The 26,037-nt window shown below is 43.8% G+C and overlaps 1 protein-coding gene across 18 annotated transcripts in view; it reads left to right on the top strand.

Annotated features, from left to right (window-relative positions):
• Positions 1–26,037, top strand: part of PPFIBP1 (PPFIA binding protein 1) — a 96,665-nt gene that overhangs the window by 37,223 nt on the left and 33,405 nt on the right. For 14 of the 18 annotated variants that reach the window (XM_015868693.2, XM_015868665.2, XM_015868700.2 and 11 more), the window contains exons 3-6: positions 11,199–11,360; positions 13,560–13,765; positions 24,458–24,544; positions 25,418–25,531. In XM_015868693.2, coding sequence (XP_015724179.1) covers positions 11,297–11,360; positions 13,560–13,765; positions 24,458–24,544; positions 25,418–25,531 — 471 coding nt within the window. In that variant the 5' untranslated portion in view covers positions 11,199–11,296. Of the gene's footprint in view, positions 1–7,753; positions 8,070–11,198; positions 11,361–13,559; positions 13,766–18,981; positions 19,482–24,457; positions 24,545–25,417; positions 25,532–26,037 lie in introns of those variants that run through there. The other 4 variants (XM_015868776.1, XM_015868785.1, XM_015868795.1 and 1 more) reach the window with 2 other exon arrangements.

The raw sequence follows: 26,037 nt of genomic DNA on the forward strand, positions 1-26,037 counted from the left end.
GCTGCCACGGAACGTGCTAGTTTGTGGGAATTAAGGGAAACTGTCATGATTTGTTTGCTTTCTCTTTTGATTTGTTTTGTTTTGTTTAATGCCTGTTAAACTTTGTAAGGGCTTTAACAGTGCAGGTGGACCTTTGTTTTCCCCATCAACAGTTTTCTCCCTCCAGTGGCCTTCATGGGCCATGCCCTGCCTTTAATTACAAACTCCCCCTTGATGTCAGCAAGACTGCATCCTGCAGATTAAGCCTGTGCTGCTTGTTGGGACAGGGATCTCAGACAGAGGAGGGACTGGGACTTGTACTGTGGTATGGTTCCATTTGACCTTTCATAGATGAAGAAATCCTTCTTGGGCAGCTGGTGTAGTGAAAATCTGAGTATGGTTAATATATTATTTTCTCTGAGACCAAGTCTTCTTTCCCCCCCCCACCAAGGGTTGGGAATGTGTGGAATAGTTTTATTGTCTCCTTCTTTTAGCATCAAATGTCTGATTTAATTTGTATGTAAGTGGGAAAACTTTGAAGTGTCGTTGAAATACAAAGGGAAAATACTTCAAAGAAATGTAGCATTAAAAGTGTATCTGATCCCTAGAGGTTTTTGAAGTTTTATCTTGAGAATAAGCGTTTAGGGGATCATTTATATGGAAATACTAAGACTGATTAATTCATCCAAAATATTTTGAGTGTAGCCAGTCAGCATCCCCAGAACCGTGCTGTACTAGTTTTGATTTTACATGGTGGCAAGCAATTGTCTGTCTGCGTTGCAACATCCATCACTCACAAGTTTATGTAAAGTCTGACAGGGAAACCAAAGCGTGAAGTTGCTGTAGTGTGAGATTAAGTATTGTTACCTCATGCCCAGTGTAGATCACTGGACGCAGCTGCATAAAGCTGCAGTGTGTTCAGCTCCAAAACTTCTGTTGGGCTTCAGTTGACCTGTCAGGGAAAGGACAGGGTGGTCCATGGGAGACGATGGGGTGGAGCTTGCCACTCTAGTTTGATGGTGGATTGCACATTGCTAATAAATGTCTTGAACTTTGGGAGAGTTCACATCTTTGTGCTGAGGTTTTTACTTCACTCCTGTAAAAACATGCCCCATGTGCTGGAGCAGGGGGTGGTGGTTTTCCCTTTTGGCAAACAGATTCTGGTATCGATGTCTTTAATTGCAGGAGTTATACTAGCAGTTCCCAGAGCCCAGGGGTGTGTGTGTGAGGAGCTACCAAGGTGTGTATAAGTCATGGAAACAGTTAAGCAGCCTATACTATTGTGGGTTTTTCTCGGTGTAGAAAGCAGGTGATCCTTCTTCCCCCCAGTCCCCAGCCCTTCTATGCCTTATGGTACTGCATTTTAAATGAAGGGCTTCCTGTGTTCAGACTCTCAGGATATTCTCAGATGACAGCAAACTTCCTTCAGCAACCATTAGATTCTAATATGCTTTGTTATTTTACCTTTCCTTAATGAAAACTAAGATCCTAGTGAAATTACTTCTTTGTAAGATCTTGAGTCTGGGGAGAAACCAGATATTGCAAGGTTGGTGGTAGAACAGGCTTTCCAACGGTCTGTGAATGCAGCTGGAGTATCAGAGGTGTAAACTGGCACAAACACATTGCAGGCACAGAAAGATGGAGAGCAGTGAGTGGCGATGTTTCTCCACTGTTACTGTGTGCTTTAACCACACCTTGGTTTGTTTCAGACTTGCTGACTTGGACTGTGGTGCTTCTGGCTGGGCAGCATAGAGTGACATGTGCTAACCCATTTGCCTGAGAAGACCTAGTCTGCTCTGGGAACCTGAATCAGTTTGTTTATAGGTACATCAGCTCTGTGACTGGGTTGTAAACTGGCTTGTACTGCTGTTAAAAATGATCTTGTTCTCCATTTTAGTGCTTTAGAGCCGTGTCTGTTAAAGGCAGCCTGCTGTTAGTGAAGTCAGTAATGAAGCTCAGTGTATTACTGTATCTAGTAAAACAGGCATTTTTCATTATCTACACAATTAAAAAAAAATTGTTTCATACTTAGCAGGTGATCTGTAGCAAGTAAACTCAAGTCTCATAGGCTTTTTAAAATCGCATCAGGAAAACATTAATTCTTAAAACCTTTAGATAAGAAACTTCAAAGGCTTCTGGTGCTGTGCATTGTCCACCTCCCAACAAGGCTTTTCCTTGCCAAGCCACTCATGTCAGTGTGACCCATCCCCTCATGTAGGGCACTGTGCTAATTTGAAGCACTCATGCCAAATTCCATTGCTAACACAAATGATTATAGGAGCTATTATCAAATTTGCAGTGGCAGTCTGTGATGTGTGGGTCCACTTTTTGGTATCTTTGCCTGCTTCAGTAGGAGTACTGTCAACATAAAGGACATCATTGGCTCTTAATACTACTAGTTTTGCACTCCATCTTTCTAGCTTTAGCAAAATAGTAAACTGCCTTGAGTTTAATGACATGAGGTCCTTCAGGGGGCAGCATGGATAGCCCAGGGCTTTGTTTATCCTCTGCTAGGTTTGTGTGGTGCTTCTACCCCTTGTCTCTACCTCATCTCCTTGCAGTGCCTCTGAGCCAGCTGGCAGGAGGATGTGCTGGTGTCTCTTGGCATTTGAGCAGTGAAACTTGGAAGATATTTCAAAACAAACATGTTTATAAAGGATTTTTCTCTCAATTTATGTTTTTTATGAATGTGAAGAGCTGGTGCAGGGTAACACCTTCTGAACTGAGCTGGTGTACCAGAAAGAAGGCTACTGTGTTCTATATGGATGCTGGTGGTATTGCTGTCATCCAGTTGGCTGTCAGTGTGGAGTGTGAGCTACCATGTTCCTTGGGCCTTCAGCAAGTCTGACATCCAGCTGTGTGGTGCAGTTGATGGAACAGAAGGAAGGGATGCCATCCAGTGGGACCTGGACAAACTGAAAAGTGAGCTCATGTTAACGTAATGAGGTTCAGCAAGTCCAGGTGCAAGGTGTTGGACATGGGTCGGGGCTGTTCCAGGTGTGTATACTGACTGGGGTAAGAACTCATTGAAAGCAGTTCTGTGAAGAAGGGCTTGGGTGTCCTAATGAATGAAGAGCTGGACATGAGCCAGCATTATGCTCTTGCAGCCCAGGAGGCCAGTAGTATCCTGGGCTGCATCAAGAGAGTGGTGGCCAGCAAGGTGAGGGAGTGATTGTCCCCCTCTTCTCTGCCTTGTGAGGCCCCACCTGGAGGCCAGATGTGACCAGGTCTGGGGCCTGCAGCACAAGAAAGATGTGGGGTAGTTGGAGAGAGCCCAGAAGAGTCCACAAAGATTGTTGGAGGGCTGGAGCACTTTTCTCTTAAGAAGAAATGCTGAGGGAGCTGGGCTTGTTCAGTCAGGAGAAAAGAAAGCTCTGGAGAGACCACATTGAGGCCTTCCAGTACTTAACGGGAGCTTAGAAACAAGAGGAGAATCGACTTTTAACACTGTCTGATAGTGATGTGTCAAGGGGGAATGATTTCAAACTAAAAGAGGGGGGTGATTTAGGAATTATTTACTTATTTTTTTTTAACTCAGAGCATGGAGAGGTGCTCATACAGGCTGCTCAGAGAAGCTGTGGATACTGCATCCCTGGAGACGTCCAAGGCCAGATTGGATGGAGCTCTGGGCAGCCCGAGCTGGTGTGTGGCAGCCCTGACACAGGAAGAAACTGGAACGGAGTGGTCTTTAAGGTCTCTTCCAACCCAAGCCATTTTATGATTCTCTGTTATACCAATTGCCTGACAGCCCTACCATTACAGTATCTTCACACTCTTTACCAGCTCACTGCCTCCTTCCTTATCTGTGCTTGGCGTGCTGCCTCCTCACTGTATTACGTCATGTAGGTTATATTCCCACAGAATAAATGATCCCTTCCATTGCTGTGGCATTTCCCTCTGTACATATGCTTTGAATGTTTTCCTTGTTTCCTCTCCATGTGCAGCCATACTGTGAGATTTTGAAGTTTTAATGGGTCCCACGTGGAACAGGTCACTGTACCCCTCAAGCCCCATTTTCTACAATAAAGCTAACTGATGAAATTCAGCCAGCTCTTTCTCTTGTTGATGAATCTCTCTCAAATTCTGTGGATGCTTTTCCTTGGCTCTCACAGATTGCAGGTTTACTCCATCAGTAACCTTGTCATCCTGCAGAAGTCTAGATCAGTTTGTGTCAGCTACAGAGCTGTGCTGGCTGGGCTTCAAAAATGCATCAATGCAATTATGTTCTAAGTTTCTGGCTGCCAAGATTCTTCTTGGTCTCATGAGCTGCATCTTCCTCTGTTGTTAAGCTGACACTGCTCATCCTGCTGTTGGGACTGTGGGTGACACGTGCCTCCTACATATGCACAGAATTACATACATTCTGCCTCCTACATATGCACAGAATTACATACATTCTGCCTCCTACATATGCACAGAAGCTTCTCCATGATTCAGGATAGAAGGAAGCAGCCACTCTCCGTGTTTTTTTTTCTCCTGCTGGAGAGGAAGCAGAAGCAGGTCACTGTTTCCTTTGCCACCTTTCTTCCCAGTTTCCTTACTCTTTCTGCTTCAGAAGAAAAGGAAGACAAGAGGGTTAAGACCAGGGTGGGATTTTTTCCTGTTCCTGCAGAGGTCACAGCTTTGCCTTTGTGCCGACCTGTTGCCTCCCATCACCTTGCTGGTGAAAACATATTTTCTTTATTTTCTGGTCTTTTGATAATTGGTGAACTCTACTTTGGCTTCGCACTGTGGTGACTCTGAAGATGTGGGTCTCAATCCAGGATCTAGACCTGAAGATCAAAAATCCAAATCTAAACCCCATCAGATTTTTAGGCTTGTGAATTTGGTCTTTGCATTCAGCATGTTAAAAGGAGGAGGTGTGAGCTGAGCTGTGAAATTGGATCTAAACACAAGTTTATACAGCACATTTAGTGGTTCTTAAACTGTTCTGAAGAACTACCTTTCAGACTCTTGATCAACAGTGCCTCTTTGTTTCATAGCTTGTGTGGCCACTGCATGTCAATAACGTATTGATGGGGAATGTGAGGCATTTCCTTGCTTGCAATAGCAGTCTCAGAGAGAGGAATGAATATCTCAATTGTTTTCTAACCAGTGGACCCAAGTAAAACATGGGAAAACATTGATTTCTCGGGCCCTAATGTGAGTAGTGGAAAGGATTTACTGAATAGCTAATCATTAAAATGTGAACAGCCTTAAATGACGTGTTCCTGTACTTTTCTGTAAGCCTCAATTTGACCTTGGATTGCTTGTGCATAAATAGTTAAAATGAATTTAGACAGTGTTTACAGGCAGGTTTTCATATGACACATCTTTGCAGCGCTCCCTCGTGGAGAGCACAGATCTAACTTGTGCAACACAGAACAAAGTAGCCCATCACATGCTTTCATTTTTTCAATTTCTTTCAGTTACAACAAGCAAAGACCTGCTACAATGTAGGACAACAGGGGTAGGCACCCAGAATGATTTCTATGCTGCAGACCTGATTAAATAGCTTGTTTTGTAACAGGGTATTATGCGTTAGCCATAAACTTTGAGACTGTGTGCGTTTAGATAAGCTGTTTGCTGTGTATGTGTCTCTGTCAGGGTTTCTGAAGGATGCTAGTCTTGTCAAGGCGTAGCTTTTGCACCACTTCTCCTATGTTTAACAAACTTTAAGGCAATGTGCAGAAAAATGTATGCAGTTAAGCTGGTTGGTACTAAAGTTATTGCATAGTTCAAAGTAAGTGAGATGCTTGGTGCCGATAAGTCTTGCATCTTTAACTGGTGTGGCAGTTCCTACCTGCCAAGATGAGCCCACTGGAAGATGATGAAAACTGTGCTTCGTGAGGGACAGTTGTTATTTGGAAGAGTCAGGTGTCTGGCCCTTGGCTGGTGCTGAGCCTGCCGGTTGGTAGTAGCTGGAGGACAGCCCCACTGGGCTTCTACTTTCACAGGACCATAGAGTGGCTGAGATTGACAGGGCATCTGGGTCCATCTGCTCCAGCCCTTGCTCAAGCAGGGGCACCTAGAGCAGGGTACCCAAGGCCACATCCAGGAGACTTTTGGAGATCTTCAAGGAGGAGACTCCACAACCTCTCTGGGCAACTTGTGCCTGTGCTCCATCACCTGCACAGGAAATTAATTCTTTAGGGATGGTTCTCCTTATAGCCATCCTCCTGAAATGGAGCAGCTACCTTTCATAGCACATGTCCAGGTCCAGGTGGGAGTACATTGTCTGGTCCTGTGGCTGCCCATCATAGACCGTCCATGCCAGCAGTCTCCTGGCAGGTGATCTTCAGGTGTCAGGAAGCTTCTTGACACTTCATGCCTGTGAGGTGGCAGATGGGATGTGGTTTTCTTCTGAATGTATTCGTTACTAAGTGATAAAATGCTGCTGACTGGTAGCACTGTAGTTGAACATCTTCGAAGCATCCCGTGAGAAATGATGTGAGGGATTAAAAAAGGAATTCATTTGGAGTAATCTTTAATTGTTATTGTAAGGTATTTTGCACATAAGACTTTCTGTTTCTGTTCTGGTCAGCAAATAACAGCACAGATAGGTGTCACTGTGTGTCTGAAATGACATTTGTCTTCTTGAAACAGAGCTTTACCTTATAGAAATTAATTGCTAAGGTGTATTGTTTTTGTGTTGCAAGGTGAGATTTGCTCCAGAAGACTCTTCGGGTATCTCAAACAGTCGTCTCTTAGTGCAGGACTGAGTACAGTGACATTAATTTTTACAGCAAAGTGAAGCGGGGTTCTTGCTTCTGCTATGGAACACTTTCCCTCGCCCCACCCTGCCCATAAAATATGACTGTAGTTTGTGGGCTTTTTTATTTCATTTCTGTGGCAGACTGCTAGGGCAATAGCCTGGCCTTCAGGGTTCTTTTTTCATTCTTTTCAGCGGTCAAGATTTTCCATTCCTGTGTATCAAAATTTCCTGTTTTAAAGACTTCTGTGTTGCACTGGGAGAGCCGGGAAACTCAAGCCATCCATCTTATTGCATCACATTGTAAGAATAATCTTTAGCTGATGCTTTCTTTCCTAATGCTGAACATTTGCAGAGCATGTGCGTGGGAAGGAAGGCAGGTGGGATGAAAAGGCCAGACTGTGGTTCTCTGGGCTGCAATCAGGGCATGGTGTGTCCTTCCAGCTGCTGGGAGGCAGCTGATTCGCTTCAGCTCTGTGGATCTTTGTGCTTTAGAGCCAGGTGTATTTTCCACCCGATGTGGACATTCAGAATAAGGCCAGAAAATAAATAAAGAGAGGATGTTGGGCTTGGAGATATTGTTCCTAGCTGCCTCAGGGTGTATTATTTGATCTAGGAAAGGGAGAGCCCCTGGGTGGGGAGAAGATAATTTCCTGTGTGCGTGTAAAACATTTGAGCACTGTATGTATGTATGTGTGTGTATATATATATATATATATATATATATATATATACACACTGTATATACTGTATATATATATATACTGTATATATATATTTATATTTTTAAGGTCTGCCATCTTCATTAAATGTCTGATTGTGAAATCTATATTCTGACAGTTTTCCTGTATGACTGCAGTTCCCATTCACAGAGCTCATAAGCCCCCTGTTTTTGTAGCTTTCTTTGGATTGATTTGCAGGGGAGTGTTGTGTTTCCTCTGTAAATGGTTTGGAATATATCTTTGCTAGCTCTGTAGCCGGAGGGTTTGTATGTCATTCAAAAATAAAAATAAAAAATCTTCACCTACTGAAAAGTGAACAGCATAGCCATAGCCCTAGCAACCAGGCTGCTGTGTCGGGACCAGAAGAGAGGACATTAAGCAAGTAAAGCCAACTAGCATAATCTCTCTTAACAGCCAGGGATGCAGCGGAGATGTCAGCTGGTGACAGGATTGATTGCAGCTGATAGAGGAGATAACGGCATGTGTATGTTTTCAGTTCTTTTAAATGGTGGATTGTAAATACAGTCTCGATGAAGCAGTGCTTGTTCCTGTCAGTGTGAGCTCAGTGTTCAGCTGGGAGCTCTTAGAAGAGGGACCTCTTCTTATGAAAAACAATTGAACAACGCCCCCACCCCAGCTTGCACTGACTGTGTGTATTCACTGGAGGAATATGAAAGGTAAGTCGTTCTCTTGGAAAGCAAGGGAAGGCTTGTTTAAATGGTCTGCCAGACAGGGTGCTGCCACTGCCTTCCTCCCAGGTGTGCTCTCGGCTGTGTTCTGCTGGAAGTGCATTTCAGCCTTCTCCCCAGTCTCTGTGTGTGCTGTGGTTTCTTGTTCATCTACCATGTCATAGATCTGCCTGCATTAAAAAGATTTCCCTTTTTGATTCTTGTGAATGAAAGAAACTGAAACCGCTCAACACCCTTTGAAATATTACCTATTCCTGATTTTCTTAAGGAACTTTTTTTAGGATTTTTACTTGTTAGCTGACTCTGGAAGGAAAAAAAAAAGCCTGTGAGTTTTCTCCAGGTTATCTTTCTATTAGAACAGGGCTGTAAAAAGCAAAGCAAAGAAAGGAGCATGTTTAACAGGAAAGGTCAGCTGGTTTAGTGGTCGGCACGGGCTTCTCTCAAGCTCTGTGAAGTCGCTGCCCTTTGGTAGGCACAGTGAGTAATCATCTGATGTTACAATATAGTCCTTTTCTATAATCCACAAAGGACTCTGATTTACGACTTCTATAATAATTGCATTTGTTTGTCTCCTCCCTGCACCTCCCCTTTCCATGTTCTGCCTCCTGCTGTTTGTTGTCTTATCTTTTTCTATGCATTTTGGTTCTTAAGTCTGCTGGTGTATGAGGTCTTGGATTTCCTCCCTGCCCATCCGCTCCCCATGTGCTGGTGATGATGTGCAAAGGATAAAAGGGATTCTATGCCATTACAAGGGAAGAATGCTTCCAGTATTGTTTTTTATTGCAACAGTTTTGTTTCCTGACTGCTGGATGGGATGTACTGTGCTAGGAAGGTGGCCAGAGCAGGATGTGCTGTTCCATCCGAGTTTTCAGTGACCACTTTTAGGACCAAATAGCTGGGCAAACAGGATCTCGTTGCATCATGTCCAGCTGTTTGGTTAGGGGCTTTTTTTTTTTCCTTTTGCTTCTCCAAGTTACTCAGCTGTAGGCTTGTTCTGGCAGTTAAAAGGTGCTCCACGGATGGTGGAAGTGTCCTCATGGCATGGCTCCTTTTAGGGGTAGCAGAGGAGGAAGCCGTGTGCAGGCTGACATTTTGCTGGCCTTTGAGGTAGGGCCAGGTGATAGCAGGGGAACACTGGAGGCGTCCTGGATGCTGGCCCTCCCACTGTCTGTGGGCTGGGGGGGCTGTGCCTAAATGAAGTGCAAAGGGAGATTATCTGAGCCTCTTGCTGTAGTTGTATTGTGGGAGTATAAATTAACAGCTCCTTGCTTCTACTTAATGTATTTCCTAAGATAAGGTGAAAAATAAGGGGCGCAATGTGAACAGATGTGGTAAGGGATAGAGTTCTCCTTCATTATATCAGACTTTGAGCCTGCAGATAAAATGTTTCCATGGAATTTCATTTGTTTTAATTTGTTCCCATTGGCTCTTGTCCTGTCACAGGGTGCTGCAGGGAGCCTGGCTCTGTAGTCTTTATTGCTTCCCATCAGGTGTTAAAGCACACTGTTGAGATAGGTGTTCCCATTTCCTGTTTATTAATTGGCTGTTGTAATTTTGTGGGTGATCCTTTTCCACATGGAGCTACAAGGAATCAGGATTTTGTCTGTAAAGCAGCAGTTCTGGGGCTGTGTACTCTTGGTTTGCAGAGAGAAATCCAATGATGTCAGTCATTTGCACTCAGTGCTCGTACATGCCTAATCTTGCTAGATTTTGTCAGGATCTGGATATTGGAACCAGGAAATCCTAGAAGAGAAAGGATGTGAGACTATTTTCAGAATTGTCCATGTGAATACCATTGCAAAAACTGAGTTTCTTGAACCTTTTAAGCAGGCATAGAGGCATTGGACTATATATATCTTGCAGGAGCTGCATATTGTGCAGGTGTCATACTACTTGAAATGTATTAATTACGTGGTGTTTAAAATCAGACCCTAGCTCCTTGAAGGCTAGAAGTCTCCAACTGTGGTGCTTCTACATTTGTAAAGGTTTGCAACACCTTGTCTTCCAGCTGTTTTGACTTTTTGAAGTTTTTTCAAGCTTTCCTAGAGTTCTCTTGGCTTTTATAACTCTGGCAACTAAGTAATATTAAAGCAAGGCATTTGCCAAAAGAGCATTTGTCTTTGTGTTGTCATTCAAAAGTTATCGTAGGGTTTGGACCTTCTTTATGCATGTTGTTATCCATCAAATGAAGTGTTTGCTGATGTTTCAGGTCATTTCAGCAATGCTGGCTGGCAGCCTCCAGTAACAGCTACCTCACAGCTGGGACAAACCAATAAGGCGATCTGTAGGAGGGAACATGTAGTTTATAACATGTATTTCTGATACGTTTTGGTATTAGTAGACTCTGTTCCAGGACTTAAACCAGAGGTACTGTGACCTACTTTCTTAATCACTTACGCTGGGTCAAATGTCAGCAGCTTTGTGGCCTACTACAAAAACCAAATGGCAGGGTTTGCAAAAGGTTAAAGTGCATTTTCCTTCCTGGTGTTTGTTTAACTGTGTTCTACGAATGTGCTTATAGGAGAATTATCCTATCCTGCTCTAGATGAAAGCTGTGGCAGTCTGAGCTGTTTCCATGGCTTGTGTCTGTTGTGCTGGGCTGCAAGGATCAGCTGTGCGTCAGGCCTCTGTGGCCTCAGCTCCATCAAGTACCTGAGCATGTGCTTACCTCACAGCAGTGCTGTCCTTGAGCTCACTGTGGTTTCAGCTCTATTCCAAGTAGACTGCTGCTAAGCGAGCCAGTTTTTCTGGACTTGACCTCTGGAAATACTCTGAGGTCCAGTTCTGATTTTCAGGAGCTTCATGGTGAGAGCAGGTGCAGCATTACAGCATGGATCACCACTAGGCTGGAAACAATGTCTTTAGCGGGATTTAAATCTGAGTTGCTGTGTCCCATTAGCATTAAAGGGCCTATGTCTTCTGTGCAAGATTCTCTGAAGTGCCAAAGATGGAACCGGGTCATTAAGCTGGTGCTTTGATTCTCCAGAATTCTTGTTCAATCCTGATGATGAATGGCTCGCATCTTGTGGGCACTGATTATCCTGTTTGGTTACTGGTTTAATGATGGTGGTGCCTGAATTCAGAGAACATGTAGTGAAGTGAAATTCTCTTTTGCAGATTGAATTGCTGACTTGAGGCTCTGGATCCAACCTGCACTACTGGTGTTTTATTGTTCCTTGTGGTGTAGCTGGAGATTGTCCCCAAGAAGAGAGAAGATGATGAGTGATGCAAGTGACATGCTTGCTGCGGCTTTGGAGCAGATGGATGGCATAATAGCAGGTAAAAGCTTGGAGCTGCTTGTTCATTTAACTGCTTCAGTCCTCCTTTTTCATATTCAGAATGTGGAGTGCCAGGCTGGGGTCCAAATGTTCTGGTGTTTTTGTTAGGCATCTTGCCTTGTGACTTAGAGATTGGAGGCAAATGGAGAGGGTGTATTGCATGCTCTAACACACATAGAATCATAGAACCATAGAATCATGAGGTTGGAAAGGACCTACAAGATCATCTAGTCCAACCATCCTCCATTACTGTAGCTACAGCAAACTACTAAATATCTCATAGCTCCTCATCCAGATGCCTGCTGAACACTGCCAGGGATGTGGCCATTTCCTCGGACCCTGTTTGTTGCCTGGGAGAAGAGGCCAAGCCCCTCCTCAGGAAGTTGTAAAGTGCAATGAGGTCTCCCCTGAGCCTCCCCTTCTCCAGGCTAAACAATCCCATCTCCTTCAGCTGCTCATAAGATTTGTGCTTCAGATCCCTCACCAGTTTCATTGCCCTTCTGTGGACACATTCTAGGGACTCGATGTCTTTCTTGCAGTGAGGAGCCCAAAACTGAACGCAGTACTTGAGTTGCAGCCTCACCAGAGCTGAGTACAGTGGGATGATTACTTCTTTGCTCCTGCTGGCCACACTATTTCTTATACAGGCGAGGATTCCTTTTTATGTTGAATATAGTGAGATAGAAAATAATATAAATACACAACACAGGGCAGCAAGGCAGCAATAAGTTAATATTTCAATTTTACTCCTGCATAGCTATACAAACGGCTACCCAAGATGAGAAAATATTCTGTAACGGTAGCAACAAGGTTTATGAAATCTTTAGCAGTTCCATCTAAAATAGTTTCCCTCAAGGGGGAAAAAAAATTGTAGTGCGTGTGTGTTTTGCTTAAACAACAACTTTTCTCTGCAGTTTTCTTAAAAGTATTAAGCACGTATAGCAGGCACACGTGTGAAGTGGATTCAGTTGGATCCTAATGATCTCTAAAAATACATTTAGGCTGTGACTTTGGAAATTTCCACAAGTAGATACTGGTATTCAGATCAGATAGCGCCATCTGTGTTTCCAAGAGCCTAAGTTGGTTATGGCAGAATAAGATTTAATATATATATGTATTTAATTTGCCACAGACCTAATTTATCCATGTATCTAAGTGGACTTAATAAATGATACAATAAAAGGATACCCGCTGTTATGCTTTTGTGAGGATTTCTCTCTATTTTTTTTTCTGAAGGGAATTATGCTTGCGTTTTTTTGGCTTCCCAGATGAGATGAATGAAGGTTCATGACAGGGCATGTATGGCATATCTCTGTAGTTTCCAAAAGTTGACAGTACAAAAGCTGGTGTTCTGTCATGAGCACATCTCATTGTGCTGAGGCTTTACAGTATTAAGGTCACAAATCAGTATGCTGAAATCCTAGTTGGAATTAGCTGGGTTTATTAAAATCAACTTTAATCCTGAATTTGTAGTTTCCTTCCTTCCTTAACATACAGCAACTTTTAATGTAGGTCAAACATAAATACTGTGAGTTTATGCAAATGAGAGATATATTTTCTTTATTAACATGCGAGCATCAGTGCTAACATCTATCTGCTGAACTTCATTTTTTTTTCCTTGTTGAAGTGATTTAGTCTTTTCACTTGTCTTCATATGTCTCTCAATTCTTGGGAAAGTATAACAAAATTGCAGTGCACTGGAGCAGCGTAACAAATTTGTGCATGAAAAGTACTGAGCACAGCTTCCTCTGGAAACCATCAGCATCTGACTTGGGTCGTGCAGCCTCTGCAGGGTGACTCAAAGCATTATCAGCTAAGCCTGTTCCCTCTACAGTGCTTTCAGTCTCTGATATATCCTTGAGAGCAGCAGCCCAGCCTATGCTTTGAGCTCCTGGGCACTGTTGTAACACACGTCTTCTGTCTCATCAGCCCACCTCCTTCTGTCCACTAAAACTGTCAGAGATGTTGAAACTCCAAACACATGTCTGTAAGGGCTTACCCCTCTCCAAATTGCAAGGTGATACAGGGCACAGTGCAGGGAGGGGGCAGGATGCATCACCTGCACTGAATTTGGTTAAGATCAGTTCCCACCATCAGCAAATGCCACATGACATTTCTAATCCTTACTGCAGGTCTCCCATGGCTCCCATGGTCCAATCTGCTTATTCTATGCCTCACTGTGTGTTTTTACTCTACCCAGGTTCGAAGGCACTGGAATACTCCAATGGCATTTTTGACTGCCAGTCCCCTACTTCCCCTTTCATGGGGGGCCTGCGGGCACTGCATCTGGTGGAGGACCTGCGAGGCTTGCTGGAGATGATGGAGGCAGATGAGAGAGAGGGTCTGCGCTGCCAGGTCCCAGACTCAACAGCAGAGGCTCTGATTGAATGGCTTCAAAGTCAAATGGTACCGTCTCACTTTCTTTCACCCATGTTTTATGCAGGGCAGTTGGAAGCTCTTGGGTGCATTTCATAAAAGCAAATGTACAGGGTTTTGTTTCAGAGGTGTTGCCGTGGGGCCTCAGAAAAGCTGCTGCCCAGTGCCTCATGCAGTGACTTGACTTATGCCTTCTTTGATGTAGATTGTGCCTTGTTTTGGTGGGCAAAACGTTTTCAGTAAATGAAGTTTCGTTTCAGAGGATTGAGAAAAGACATTTTTATAGGAGTCGGACACATACATGGAAAAAAAAGTTGCTCTCAATATGAACTTTTCACTAAAAAGCTTTTTTGGCAGTGTATTTTCTACAGGGGCTGGAGGTGTCACTGGGTTTCTTTACCTGATTTATAACAGAAGTGAGTAGTAAAAGCTCAGCATCCGTTTAACCTAGGAACTAAACAGTATTTATGTTTTCTGTGTTTGTAAATCCACCACTTTCTCTCATCTATGTTTTAAAAATACACCAAAATATATCTAGTAAGGCTGTTATCTCCCTATGTCTTGGTTTTCCCCAAAATCAAATGGAGTTAAAAATGGGGGCTACATGAAAAGTGCAGTGGGAAAGAAAATGTGTTTATCAAAGGGTAAGTTACATGGTGTCATTGTCTAAGCTCTGACTGGTTTTGCCTCTGTGTGCTCTGTGACTGGTGACATCCTAACAGGGCCACCAAAGAGTCCTTGTGCTCAAACTGTGGCAGTTTGCTCTGCTGTAGTTGTGTAGGTATGCACAGATTTCAGAGATGCTCTCACGGTGGAAATCAAGGCTTCTTTCCGGAGGCTGTGCTTCGGGGTTTAAGTCAGCCTGCAACTATTATGGCAGCTGAGGGTGTGCGCTGCTGGTTTGCAGCTTGCTAACTGATGAATGCTGGTCTGATGTTGGCCTGTTCAGCTGTGGTGGCTCTGTGTTGCACCCAATGCATTGCTACTGTTGGTGGCTGTCAACATGGGAAGCTGCCAATCACCTTTTCCCTTCCCAGGATGGACACGATACCCCCTCTCAGAAAGGGTTTGGTCTCCATGGGGCTATGGCTGATAGTATGGGATGCATTCTTCTGTCAGTTTTATCTCTGAGCTCAGCTGGAGCATGCTACACCTTAGCCCAACGCGCTTCTGCCATGAGCAGCCCCGCCGGCATTGCTGCAAAGCCTGTGCCTTGAGAGCACAACCTGACATTAGGATGCAGTGAGCTTGGCTTGGTGTGACCTGATGTGCCACCTAGCGGTATGTAGGATGGGTGCAGCACCCTAGGACTAGGAGGGAACGAGGATAACACAGCTTTAGTAGCTCTTGTGAAAAGATTTGAGGGGAGAGTGCTGTTTCTTTCTAGAAATGATTTTATTTTGCTTTGGACTCCTCATTTCAAAATACCTCAAACTTACTGAAACACGCAGGAGCTTTTCTACTGACTCCACAGTAGGACTTGGCTCTCGCCCCCACTGTCAGTACCATAGTCAACATTATTAAGATGGGGAGGAGGAGGCAGAAGTGACATTCAATCAAATCTTTAAAAAATGCAGAGATCCTGCTAGCATCAGCGTTTCTTTCTCCTGTAACATACAGCAGTGAACATCGCTGTAACTAGTCTGCGCTCCGTCTGGAGCAGAAGTAAAGAGGCTTCACAGGTTTCGTGCAAGCATGGCCTTGAAAAACAAATGCTCATGTGCTGCATAAACAGTCTTAGAAAATTAACTTCTCCCCATGGCGTGCATGGTTATTGGTAGTCCATTGTTTAGCGATGCCGGTCTGACACATGTTATTCTGGAGTAAAGGAGCCCAACAGCACAGCTCGAGGCTGCAGTGTCTGCTGAGATTACTGAGGTGAAGGGCAGACATTGCCCTGTGGGGCTGCAAACGTGTGATTCAGGGATGCCTGGCTGCTAGGAGCTGGAATGAGATCCTTCAGACTCATTTGACATGGATCACTGCATCTTGGTGAAGCAGTAATGGTTTTCATTGCAGCTGTGAACAGGAAGGGCTCTGTTGTGCTATTCAGCTTACAGCCTCCTGAGTACTAAAAACAATTCTGCAAAAGATAGCAGAAAATAACTATTACTGCTATTTTTCTCAGTTTGTCTGAAATTATTACTTGATTCTCTCTGGTATCCTTAAAAACCCCTAGCAGTAAAAACTGAAAGCTGGGCTTTGTACTGTGCTCCAGGTAAAGACTGTGGGATTTATAGGTGCCAACAGTGTCACCATCCCTGTCTTAGCAGGGCAGGTATTAAGTAAAGTGCCCAGGCAATCTGCAGGAAGGCTTTCATTTTTTACAGAAGAAGGGAAAACACCTCCCTGGTGTGAAATTGGTTTAATCCTCAATGCATGAACAAGTTACATTCACCAGGCTATTCAAAGCTGCTAGAACTGGTGCGTGACGTCCCATCCAAAGCTGTAACCACGTCTCTCGTGTCTCAGAGGAAAACAAAAATAGTGTTCACTGCTGCCAAACAGTGTGTCACAAGAGAAAAATCCTCTCCTGGCCTCCAGAGAGAAACTGCTGATGCCCTAGTTGGAAAAAGGGTCTGAACACAGTCTCCTGAAGTTTATCGCTTCAGTACAATAAGGCAAAGGATTCAGTTTTGCCATGTCCAAATGTTCTGCCTTGTGTCCCAAAGCCACTCTGTGACCTCCTCCTTTCTGCTCTTCTCAGTGTGCATGTGTTCTAGTGAAGAAGTCTGCGACAAGTACTCAGAAGGGACTAAAGAGTTACAGTGCCTTATCCTGAGTTCTTTAACCAGTGGATGCTAGATGGCCACGTGACAACAGAACACATGTGCAGAGCCCGGACATCTGGCGGAGCATTTCCAGGAGGACTAATCAGATGGTCCCCCTGGGGAGTCAGAGAAGTTGTAAGCGTGGCATTGTCTTGCACAAATAAGCTGGTTTAACTGCAACATGTCATTTCCAGTTGTCCATTTGCAGCTGAAAACTAATCTCTGTGTTGCTGAAACCCTGCGCACGTCTCCATGTACAAATGGATGGCAGGTGAATGCTGCAATTTAAACTGGAAATGAGACTGTTTGTTCAAAGTGTAGAAAACTGAAGCCTTTTCTAAGCTCTGAAGTGCTAGGATGATATGTTTGCTCTGGGGACCAGCTGTGAAATGCATTTGTAGATCACAACTGTTCCAAAGTCTTGAGGCTTTTCAGATTGCTTCTGATCAATAGAAGTGCATAATATATTCTGATGTGTGCTTTAATAAAACCTATGCTCTAGTCTGGTTATGGAGCTTCTGGTTTGAATATAGACATGTGAGCAATCTGGAACATGGTCACCAGTAGCAAGACCATCTCAATTGGAAATTCTGCTTCTCGCAAGGCTAAGGCCAATGTGTTGGGGCTGTTGGAAATGCCAGCAGCGGGATGTTGATCTATTTGTTGCTTGAAGAATAATTCTCAAAAGAATTGCTTCTAGTTGTTGCATTTTCTCTTCAGCTGAAGTAAGCAACAATTTTATTTCTGATTTATTTATTTATTTATTTAAAAATATGTTTTATTGAATCAACCTTCCCAGAAAGAGGAAAGAAGCTGGGTTAAAAAGGGGGGTGAAGGGTGAATGTGGATGGGCAGTTCCAAAGTGTCTGAGGCTCCTTGATGTGCTGGGCCAAGAGCAGAGGAGCTGATGGAGGCCTGATGGCGGCTGCAGCTCCTCACAGGGAGCAGAGGGGCAGCGCTGAGCTCTGCTCTGTGTGACAGCAACAGGGCCTGAGGGAACGGCATGGAGCTGTGCCAGGGGAGGGGTGGGTGGGGGACAGGGTCTCCATGTGGAACAGGCTGCCCAGGGCAGTGGGCACGGCCCCAAGTGCCAGAGCTCAAGGACAACACAGATATTGGGTTTGAATTTTGGGTGGTCCTGTGTTAAGCCAAGGGTTGGGCGCAGTGATCCCTGTGGGACGCTTCCAACTCCGGATATTCTATGACTTATTCTGTAAAGCTCATCATGGTCCATAGCAACAAGTGCAATTGTGATTTTAACTTTTATAACTCTCTGTGGCACTGTGTGTTGAATATGGTGCAGGTATTTTAAAAAAAGAGAGAAACTTAATGGCCTTCAAAGATTTCTCAAAGAATGCTTGAAGGTGACAGTGGTCTCCATAGAGACCTGTATAAACCAGAGCGACATCTCACAGACCAACCTCAGCTTTTGACATTCTTTCAGAAGTCGTTTCTTCCTGAGTGTAGTGAGAGTTAATCACAGAGGCTATTGCATTTCAGAGGGAGGTTTCCCTGGTTGGATAAACACAGCTTGTAGTCTCACAGAGATAGACTTTCCTGTCTGGAAGACAGGGTGATTCCCAAGTGGTGGAAGTGGTTTGGTTAGCCAGAAGTCGTCTCATGTTTTTTATTCATGGAAACATCTTGTCTTCAAACCAACGTTTGTTGTTTGATTGTCTTAGTGTGGGCGTGCAGTGCATTCATTTGGCTCAGCTTGTGCTTATGTTGAGTTTAGCTATTGAAAGTAATGTGTGGCACATAGGTTTTACTGCCAAGCACCTGTCTGAGATCTCTCCTTGAGCTACAGAATGAAAGGAGCCTTGTGATTCTCCATCACTCTGTCATTATAAACTGCCTCCTGGTAATACTTTTTCATCACGAGAGATCTACCTCTGAAAACTCTTAAATGCTTCTTGATAAGAATGATCATCCAGACTGATTTGCTTTTAATATTGGAAGATGACGTGGGTTCATTATCAGCATGTCTTGGCACGGCATTGTCATCCCTGGCAGAGTTTATCAGTGGTGAGAACAACCTGTACAGTCTTGCACTGGAATGCAAGGTAGCCGCAATGGTACGGCACTCAAAAATCACCATTCTGAATCCCGAATGCCTCTGTTTAACTTGAAAAGCACAGCTGCTCTTCTTCTGCTGCTCTCATTTTTTATTCCAGATTATTCAGCATTCCTGTTTTTGAGACTTTTTAGTCTACCAACATGAGTAGTAAACGTTCATTTTTCAAATTAAAAGCTGTGCTTTTTTAGATAATCATGGGACTTGCGGAGCTAGGCTCTGGTGGCCAAAAATAGTTGGGATTTATTGTGCTGCTGAAGGTACTGGGTGCATTGGGACTGAAACATGAGGGTGAACGCCGGTTATTATTGTTGCATTTTATGTGATTTAGAGTACAACATAAACTTGGGACAAGCCACTGGTAACATCTGGGACCATTTAGTCTGCTGCTTCCTTCCTCTTTTTCTTGGCACCTACACATGAATTACATGTGCTCTTCCTGCTCTCACAATTAAGAGTCTATAGAGAAGAGAAAGCCCTCATCCGATTGTCCTGCAGCAGGGAGAAGGGAGCAGTGTGCATGCCAGGGTCCCTGCTCTACTTACAGACCTATGAGGCTCCAGCTCCTCTTGGCAAGAAGAGGGATTGAGTTTCCCGGGCTTTGATGTGTTAATTCCTGAAGGAGCTGTTTGCTCCGCCTGAGCCGGAGCTCCACTTCCCACATCTCCCGCCTGGTGCCACCTTCTCCTGCAGCTCTGGTGAGACGACGGGGAGCCCTGCCCTTGATTAACCCCCTGCCCGGGTTTGGAGGAGCCCTGACGGCACTGCTGGGTGCTGCTCCTTCTGCTCTGTACCTCTGCTGCCTGCCACGGCCACTCACATCCCTCTGTGCATGAAGATAGCTGCAAGCAGCATGGAGTACAGCTGGGATATCCACGGGCACTGCGTCTGGCTAAATAAGGTAGGGTATCTCCACTTGCTCAGGCTCCTGCATTTCTCCCAGTGACGAGCCATAGCTGGGCAGCGCTGTCAGGGAGTTAGCATTTAGTCTCTGCTGTGCAAGAAACCAGCTGAGCTGCTGCTGGAGAAACAGAATATTCTGAGACGATTGCATCTTCAAGTGCAATTCAACAGCTGTGCTACTTGTATTTAGGAAATGTTTCAGGTAATCCTCATAGTGAACCTGTCTTGATCTGTTTTTCTTTCAGAATTCACTCTTATTTGAAAGGCTTTAGAACACAATGCAGAAATTTTAAATGCATGTGTTGTTTTTTTTTTCTTTTCACCGTTCTTCATGTAGGGAGGATCTATCTGTAAACTTTGGGAAAGCCTCAGCATGCCTGCTGTCAGCATGTGGAACAGGCTGAACATCAGGGGAGGTGCAGGTTCCAGAGGGCAGTGATGGGCTTCCACACAAACTGGTTCAACACTGTGAAAACAGACCAAGCGATGGTAGCTGTGCTTAGCTAAGTGTAGGTAATGTGTATTATAACAATCTGAACAACTTAAGCATGTTGATGAGCTCTAATTTAACTCCAGATGGTCAGGAAAGAGATGTCAGGGACAGCCCACTTGCCCAAATGTTGTCTGGGCTGTGGTGGTCAGAACTGTGTAATCTGCTGTATGAGGGAATAATGCTGTGGAGTGGCAGTGCCTCTTAGAAAAATCAACTTGCATCTGCAGCAAGAACAGTGAGATTTGTTCTGCTTATGCTGTCTCAAAAGCAGAAAAGAAAATGAAGGATAATAGAGGAATCAGCTCCAGTAAGCTAAAACTGGGTTCTGTTTTTGAAAGGAGAATTCAGCAAGTAAGAGGAAAGATTTCTTTAAATGTTTTTGTTTTAGGATGCTTAAAGAGGCAGCTGTTAGAAACTTTTTTCCTGTGGCTTGGGATGTTAACTTAATTTTTAGGAATAGTGGATTAAAGGCCGATGACATATAAACTGTGAAAGTTTGTGGTGCGTCTCCTTATTACAGGAATAATTCTCCAAAGGGCAGTGTGGGGTTTGACACTTGCATGTCTGCGGACAAAGCTTACACATACACAGTAGATTAGCGATGGATTGATCTTGTGGAGTTTTAAGTGCACTGGATCTGATCTTGTAAGGCATTTTAAGTAAATGCCTAACCTCAAACTTCTGAGAAGCCTCAGTAGCATCGTGACAATTGCTCTTTTGTTTTTAGGATTAGGATTGTATTGGTAAATCTGCATTTTCTTCCCATACAGTGCTTTGCAATTAATCCCTAAATTGAAAACACATGCAAAGTCGAACCTCTTAATTGAAGATAAATTTTAAATTGCTGATGAAAAAGACCCTTCTTCGGAAAATGGAAAAGCTTGTCTTCTACAGCTTGTAAACTGTGTTAATCTGGTATTGACTTTGACAATATAAATTTGGTCCAGAACTACCAGCTGCCCCAAATACTCTTTACAGTTGCTGTTGAATCAAATACTTTATTTTTATTTTTTGAGTAGGCGCATGATGCAATGGTTGCTGGGCTCTGTCATCTCCTCTCTTCCTTCCTCTCTGTCTGGAAGGAAAATCATAGCAGCCATCAATTTTGTTTTTCCTGGGGAGAGGACAGAGCAGGAGAGAGATGTGATAGGGCATTGGGTGGCTGTTGTCCATTGCCTGATGCTCCCTGGTCTCTGCATTGCTACGGAAGAGGCTGGGGCTGCTACTTTAAAAAACTGGTGTTGTGGCCTCTCTGTGTTGTCATTTGCTGTCATCTTTTCCTCCAGAGTGACTGAAGACAGTGACTGCCTTTCCATAGCTAAGACATGCTCCGATATTACAGTCAATCCCAGCTATTACGGAGAAGTTACCACATTTCAGGCAAAGGACAACCTGATGTTGAGTTGTACACAATGTTTTGTTTTCTGTATACTACAGGAGGTCTTTTATGCAGAGTGCACTACTGCTACTTTACTACGTCAGGACATATTCTTGTTTGGTTTTGTGACCGAACAACCTCCAGTTCTCTCCAGGGCTCTTATCATTTCATCTCCATTTCTGTTGTCAAAGTGCAGCCATGACCTGAACTCTGTCTCCAGATACTTCTACTCTAAGATCAGGAACAACGTGCTGAACAAAAAAAGAGTTTTTTGAGGAATGCGAATGGAGTTTAACAACAAAGGTGTCTCAGCAAGATGTTGTGCCCAGTGACTAACATTCTGCTTTAACACCTCATCGGTTTTCACAGCACTGTAAAGACATTTTCACTGCACTGTGAAGGCAGTATTAACCTCTTCACGCAGGCTGAAATAACTTGTGTCTGGTCACACTGTCTGGAAGTAGCAAGAGGTTCAGTGGTCGAGGCAGTGCTGAGTTGTTTGGGAGGTGGGGAATTGAGCATTGTGCTTTGGGGAGGATGCTGGTATAAGCCCCAGCAGAACTGGGGCACCTTTAGACCTCAGCTGCCTACTTGCATTGGGGACTGAATATCCCTTTTCTACATCACAGACACACGCTTTGTTGATAAATGTTCTCAGTGTTACAGACTAAGAAATTGATACTGGAAGGCTTCACTAGATAGCTACACAGAATAACAAAAGTACAGAAAAACCTGTTTTTTTGTAGTACGTGTGGAAGTCAAGTCACAAAATTTAAAGCATAATCTTCTACCTGAACTGCTAACAAGTTTATGTTAGAAGTTCTTTGACCTGTTTCACCTTAATTTAAAGTGTTTAAAAAAACCAAAACCTGAAGAACTTGAATGGAAAACCTATGATATGAGGTAAATTTTGGTAGAGGTCAGAGGAAAAACAGAGTATACTCAAATATGTAGGCGACTTCTGCCTTGGTTTAGTTTCTAGATGGTCAGAAGGCCTGGTAGTTGCTGCTAAATAATTCAGGTACAGGATATCATTATGGTCTGAGGTTTTGGTATGAATTTTCAGGGAGCACCCTTTATTAGTCTGTAGTAGCTCTGATGATTTCAGGGGAGATGTTATGGTTGTCTCATTTCAGAACAGTTTCACAGTCTCCTCTAAATGATTCAGAGAATTTCTTGAGTTGGAAGGGACCCTTAAAAGTCATCTAGTCCAACTCCTTTGCAGTGAACAGGGATATCTACAGCAAGATGAGGTTGCTCAAAGCCCCATCCAGCCTGACCTTGAATGTCTCCAGGGATGGGGCATCCACCATCTCTCTGGGCAACCTGTTCCAGTGCCTAACCACTCTTTATTGTAAAACTGTAAAAAAACTAATTTGTTATATCGAATCTAAATCTCCCCTCTTTTAATTTGAAGTCATTCCCTCTTATCACAACAGACCTGCTAAAGAATCTGTCCCCTTCCTTTCTTATGTCCTGCCTTTAGATACTGAAAGACCACCTTTGGGTCTCCCTTGAGCCCCTGAGAGCCCCAGCTCTCTCAGCCTGACCTCATAGGTGTTATATATGTTATAATGATGTGTCTAACACCTCAGAGGTGTTAGGTCCTTTGAATCATTTCTGTGTTACTGTGGATGCACTCCAACAGGTCCATGAATCTCCTGTAGTGAGGACTCCATTCTGGATGCAGTACTCCAGGTTAGGCCTCACCAGCACAGAGCAGAGGGGCAGGATCACCTCCCTCACCCTGCTGGCCATGCTTCTTTTGATGTAGCCCAGGATATGGTTGGCATTCTGGGCTGCAAGGACATATTGCTCACTAATGCCCAGCTTGCCATCCACCAGTATCCTCCAATGCTTTTCAGCAAGGCTGTGCTCCATCCTTATATCCCCTATCTTGTACTTACAGTGGAGGTTGCTATGCAAGACCTTGGCTTTCTTGAAACTGAAGGGATTCACTTGGGCCCATGGCTTGAGCCAGTTTGGGTCTCTCTGGATGGCATCCCTGAGGCGCATCGACTGCACCACACATTCATGCAATGATGGGAACAAGAATTTCTTTCCTGAGCTGAGACATTATTGTGGCATACATCACAAAGGGCTTTGAGACAGCTTTGAATATGGTGAGAGGAAAATCCTTCTCCCAGCTGGAGAAAAGAAGAAAGTTGCTGATTCCTCTGGACTTTGATAGCATTAGTATGTATTTTTGTTTCTCCTTAGCTTCAGGCAGCTTTATAAGGAGATGCATTTAGAATGCAGATGTTCACTCATACCCAGTAAAAGGTGCCTGATATAAAAGGATGTCTCTGACTGTATGTTTAAAAGAAAAATAAAATCATTTGACTTGCAAGAAGCATAATACACATTTTGTGGACTGTAAGTTGATTTTTTTTTACTTGCTGAATGTCTTGTGGTATTTGTCTCTGCAAGTGCTGTTTGGCATGGTACGCCGCTGAGCACAAATTTTGTTAACAAATGCTGAATGTGCAGTAAGTGAATTCTGCAGAACTGGGTCACCAGAAGGTTCTTCCCTTCTCATCTCTAAGCCACTGAACGATTCTTGTCTGGAACTGTGGTCACGTATCTCTTGACAGTAGATTTGGTTTGTATCATTTTGGAGACCAGTTAATACTCTAAATCTAAACTTGAATGATGCAGACTAATAGTACACCATAAATGTGTAGATAACATTAGGTTTTTCAGTTGGAAGATCTCAATGTTATCAACATTGAGAGTCCACGGATGAAAAAGTCAAGTTATTGTTATAATACAGTTGCCTATCACGCTTGTCTGTATTGGTGTTACTGTTAGTGTTTGCCATTGCAAATTATTTATGGTTGTCATTTGAAGCTGATGATGTGTTCAAGACAAAAACATAGTTTGTCTGATCCTGAGAGAGTGGTAATCAATGTAAGCCTTTTGACTGACAGTTATGCTGTCAGTGAGTTATGTCTGGATCATAATACTGTATGTTAGATATCCTTGCAGTGCTAAGTGTCACGGTGTTTGGCTAGTTTCTAACATGGAATGATTTGAAAGCTGTACAGAAGAATGCTGCTTATCTTAAGATAACTGACAGTACGATATTTGCTGTCTTTTTCAGACTAATGGACACATATCTGGGAATGGAGATGTGTATCAAGAAAGGCTGGCTCGTCTGGAAAATGATAAGGAATCTCTTGTTCTGCAAGTGAGTCATCACCTAAATGATTTTTTTTTTCCCTTGCATTCATAAGACTTTTTGGTATTATGTGATTACACTTCTGAGGATATATTTGCAATTATGCTGTCTTGGGCAGTGATTAGAGAGCTTGCTGATACCTGAGAGTTAAGCCAGATTGAGGTGTGTTATTAGGTTGTAGTGAAAGTCTAAATGCCTTTCTTTCCGTGGGTCTGCTGAGCAGGTCTGTAAAGCCACTAGTGGCTCACATGTGTATTCTTATGATCACTGTTTTTTGTGGCCGTTTGCATGCTGTTCACATCAGGTGACATACTCTTCTCATGCAAAGTGGCCCATGGAAGCATCAGTGTGTGCTCCAGCCAGCTTGCCATCCTTCCCAATGATACTTCAGGTTTCCTCAAAATAACCTGTTTTAAAATGAGAGGTTTATTCAGAATCAGTGTAGTGTGGAAGGGAGAAACTGTACACTGTGCTGTACTGTGTGCAGTCACTTTGGAAAGCAGAATAGCTGGCATTTGGTGAAGTTTAGCAATTTGGTTGTTAAGGCAGGAACTTAAGCCAGTATGCTGTCACAGACAAAGATGTAATTGTTGACCATAAAATTCAACAGCCACCCTTGCGAGAACTGTCAGGATGGGTCAGTAGGGGAGATGAAGAATTGCAGTGTGTCAACCAGGAGATTGGCTGAAGTTCCCATAAGTGTGAGCAGAAAGCCCCATCAGCTCTGCCATGAATTGCATCTATTGCAGAGCTCTGCTGTGCTGCCATCTTCCGTGGTCCCATTTTGTCTGTATTTCAGGCAGAGCTTTTACCCCCATAAAGTTTTTCAGGTGATGCATACTGTACTAGTGCAAGGTATTTAACTTTATCTCTGTTGCGCAGGTGAGTGTACTTACAGACCAGGTGGAGGCCCAGGGAGAAAAGATTCGGGATCTGGAGTTCTGTCTAGAGGAGCACAGGGAGAAGCTGAATGCCACAGAGGAGATGCTGCAGCAGGTATTTCAGAAACATATGTCTGTGTTGCTCTTAGGGAACAACATTTTGCTTTTGTAAGAGCCGTGTGCCTCAGTTCAAGGTGTTGTATTCCTTGATGACACTTAACTAAGTGACAATTTTCTACCATATTTGCTTTCAAGTCTTTGTACTTAGTAATGTCAATGCTATTTTACACTGTAGGAATCCAGTCCTGCTCTGCTTTGAGCCTTTCCCCGCTGAACTTCAAAGAGTCTTGGATGAAAGCCTCTGGCAGGATGGGTGGATTCCCCTCAAAGCTCCCTGCTGCCCAGGGCAACTGTGATGACAGACAGGTTTTTTTCTCAGCCTGGCAGGCAACCTGTGATAGTGATCCAGCGATCTCAGCTGCATCCTAGCTGGCTGCCCAGAGTCTGTCAAATGGTTAATTGCTGTGTCCAGTTCTTCAGGGAGTGCAGAGAGTATGACGGTTTGCTCCTGAAAGAGGCCCTTAGCTGCTGAAATAAATGACTGATTTCTTTCCCCTTGGA

Source organism: Coturnix japonica, chromosome 1 (assembly GCF_001577835.2).
Source record: "Coturnix japonica isolate 7356 chromosome 1, Coturnix japonica 2.1, whole genome shotgun sequence".
NCBI lineage: Eukaryota > Metazoa > Chordata > Aves > Galliformes > Phasianidae > Coturnix > Coturnix japonica.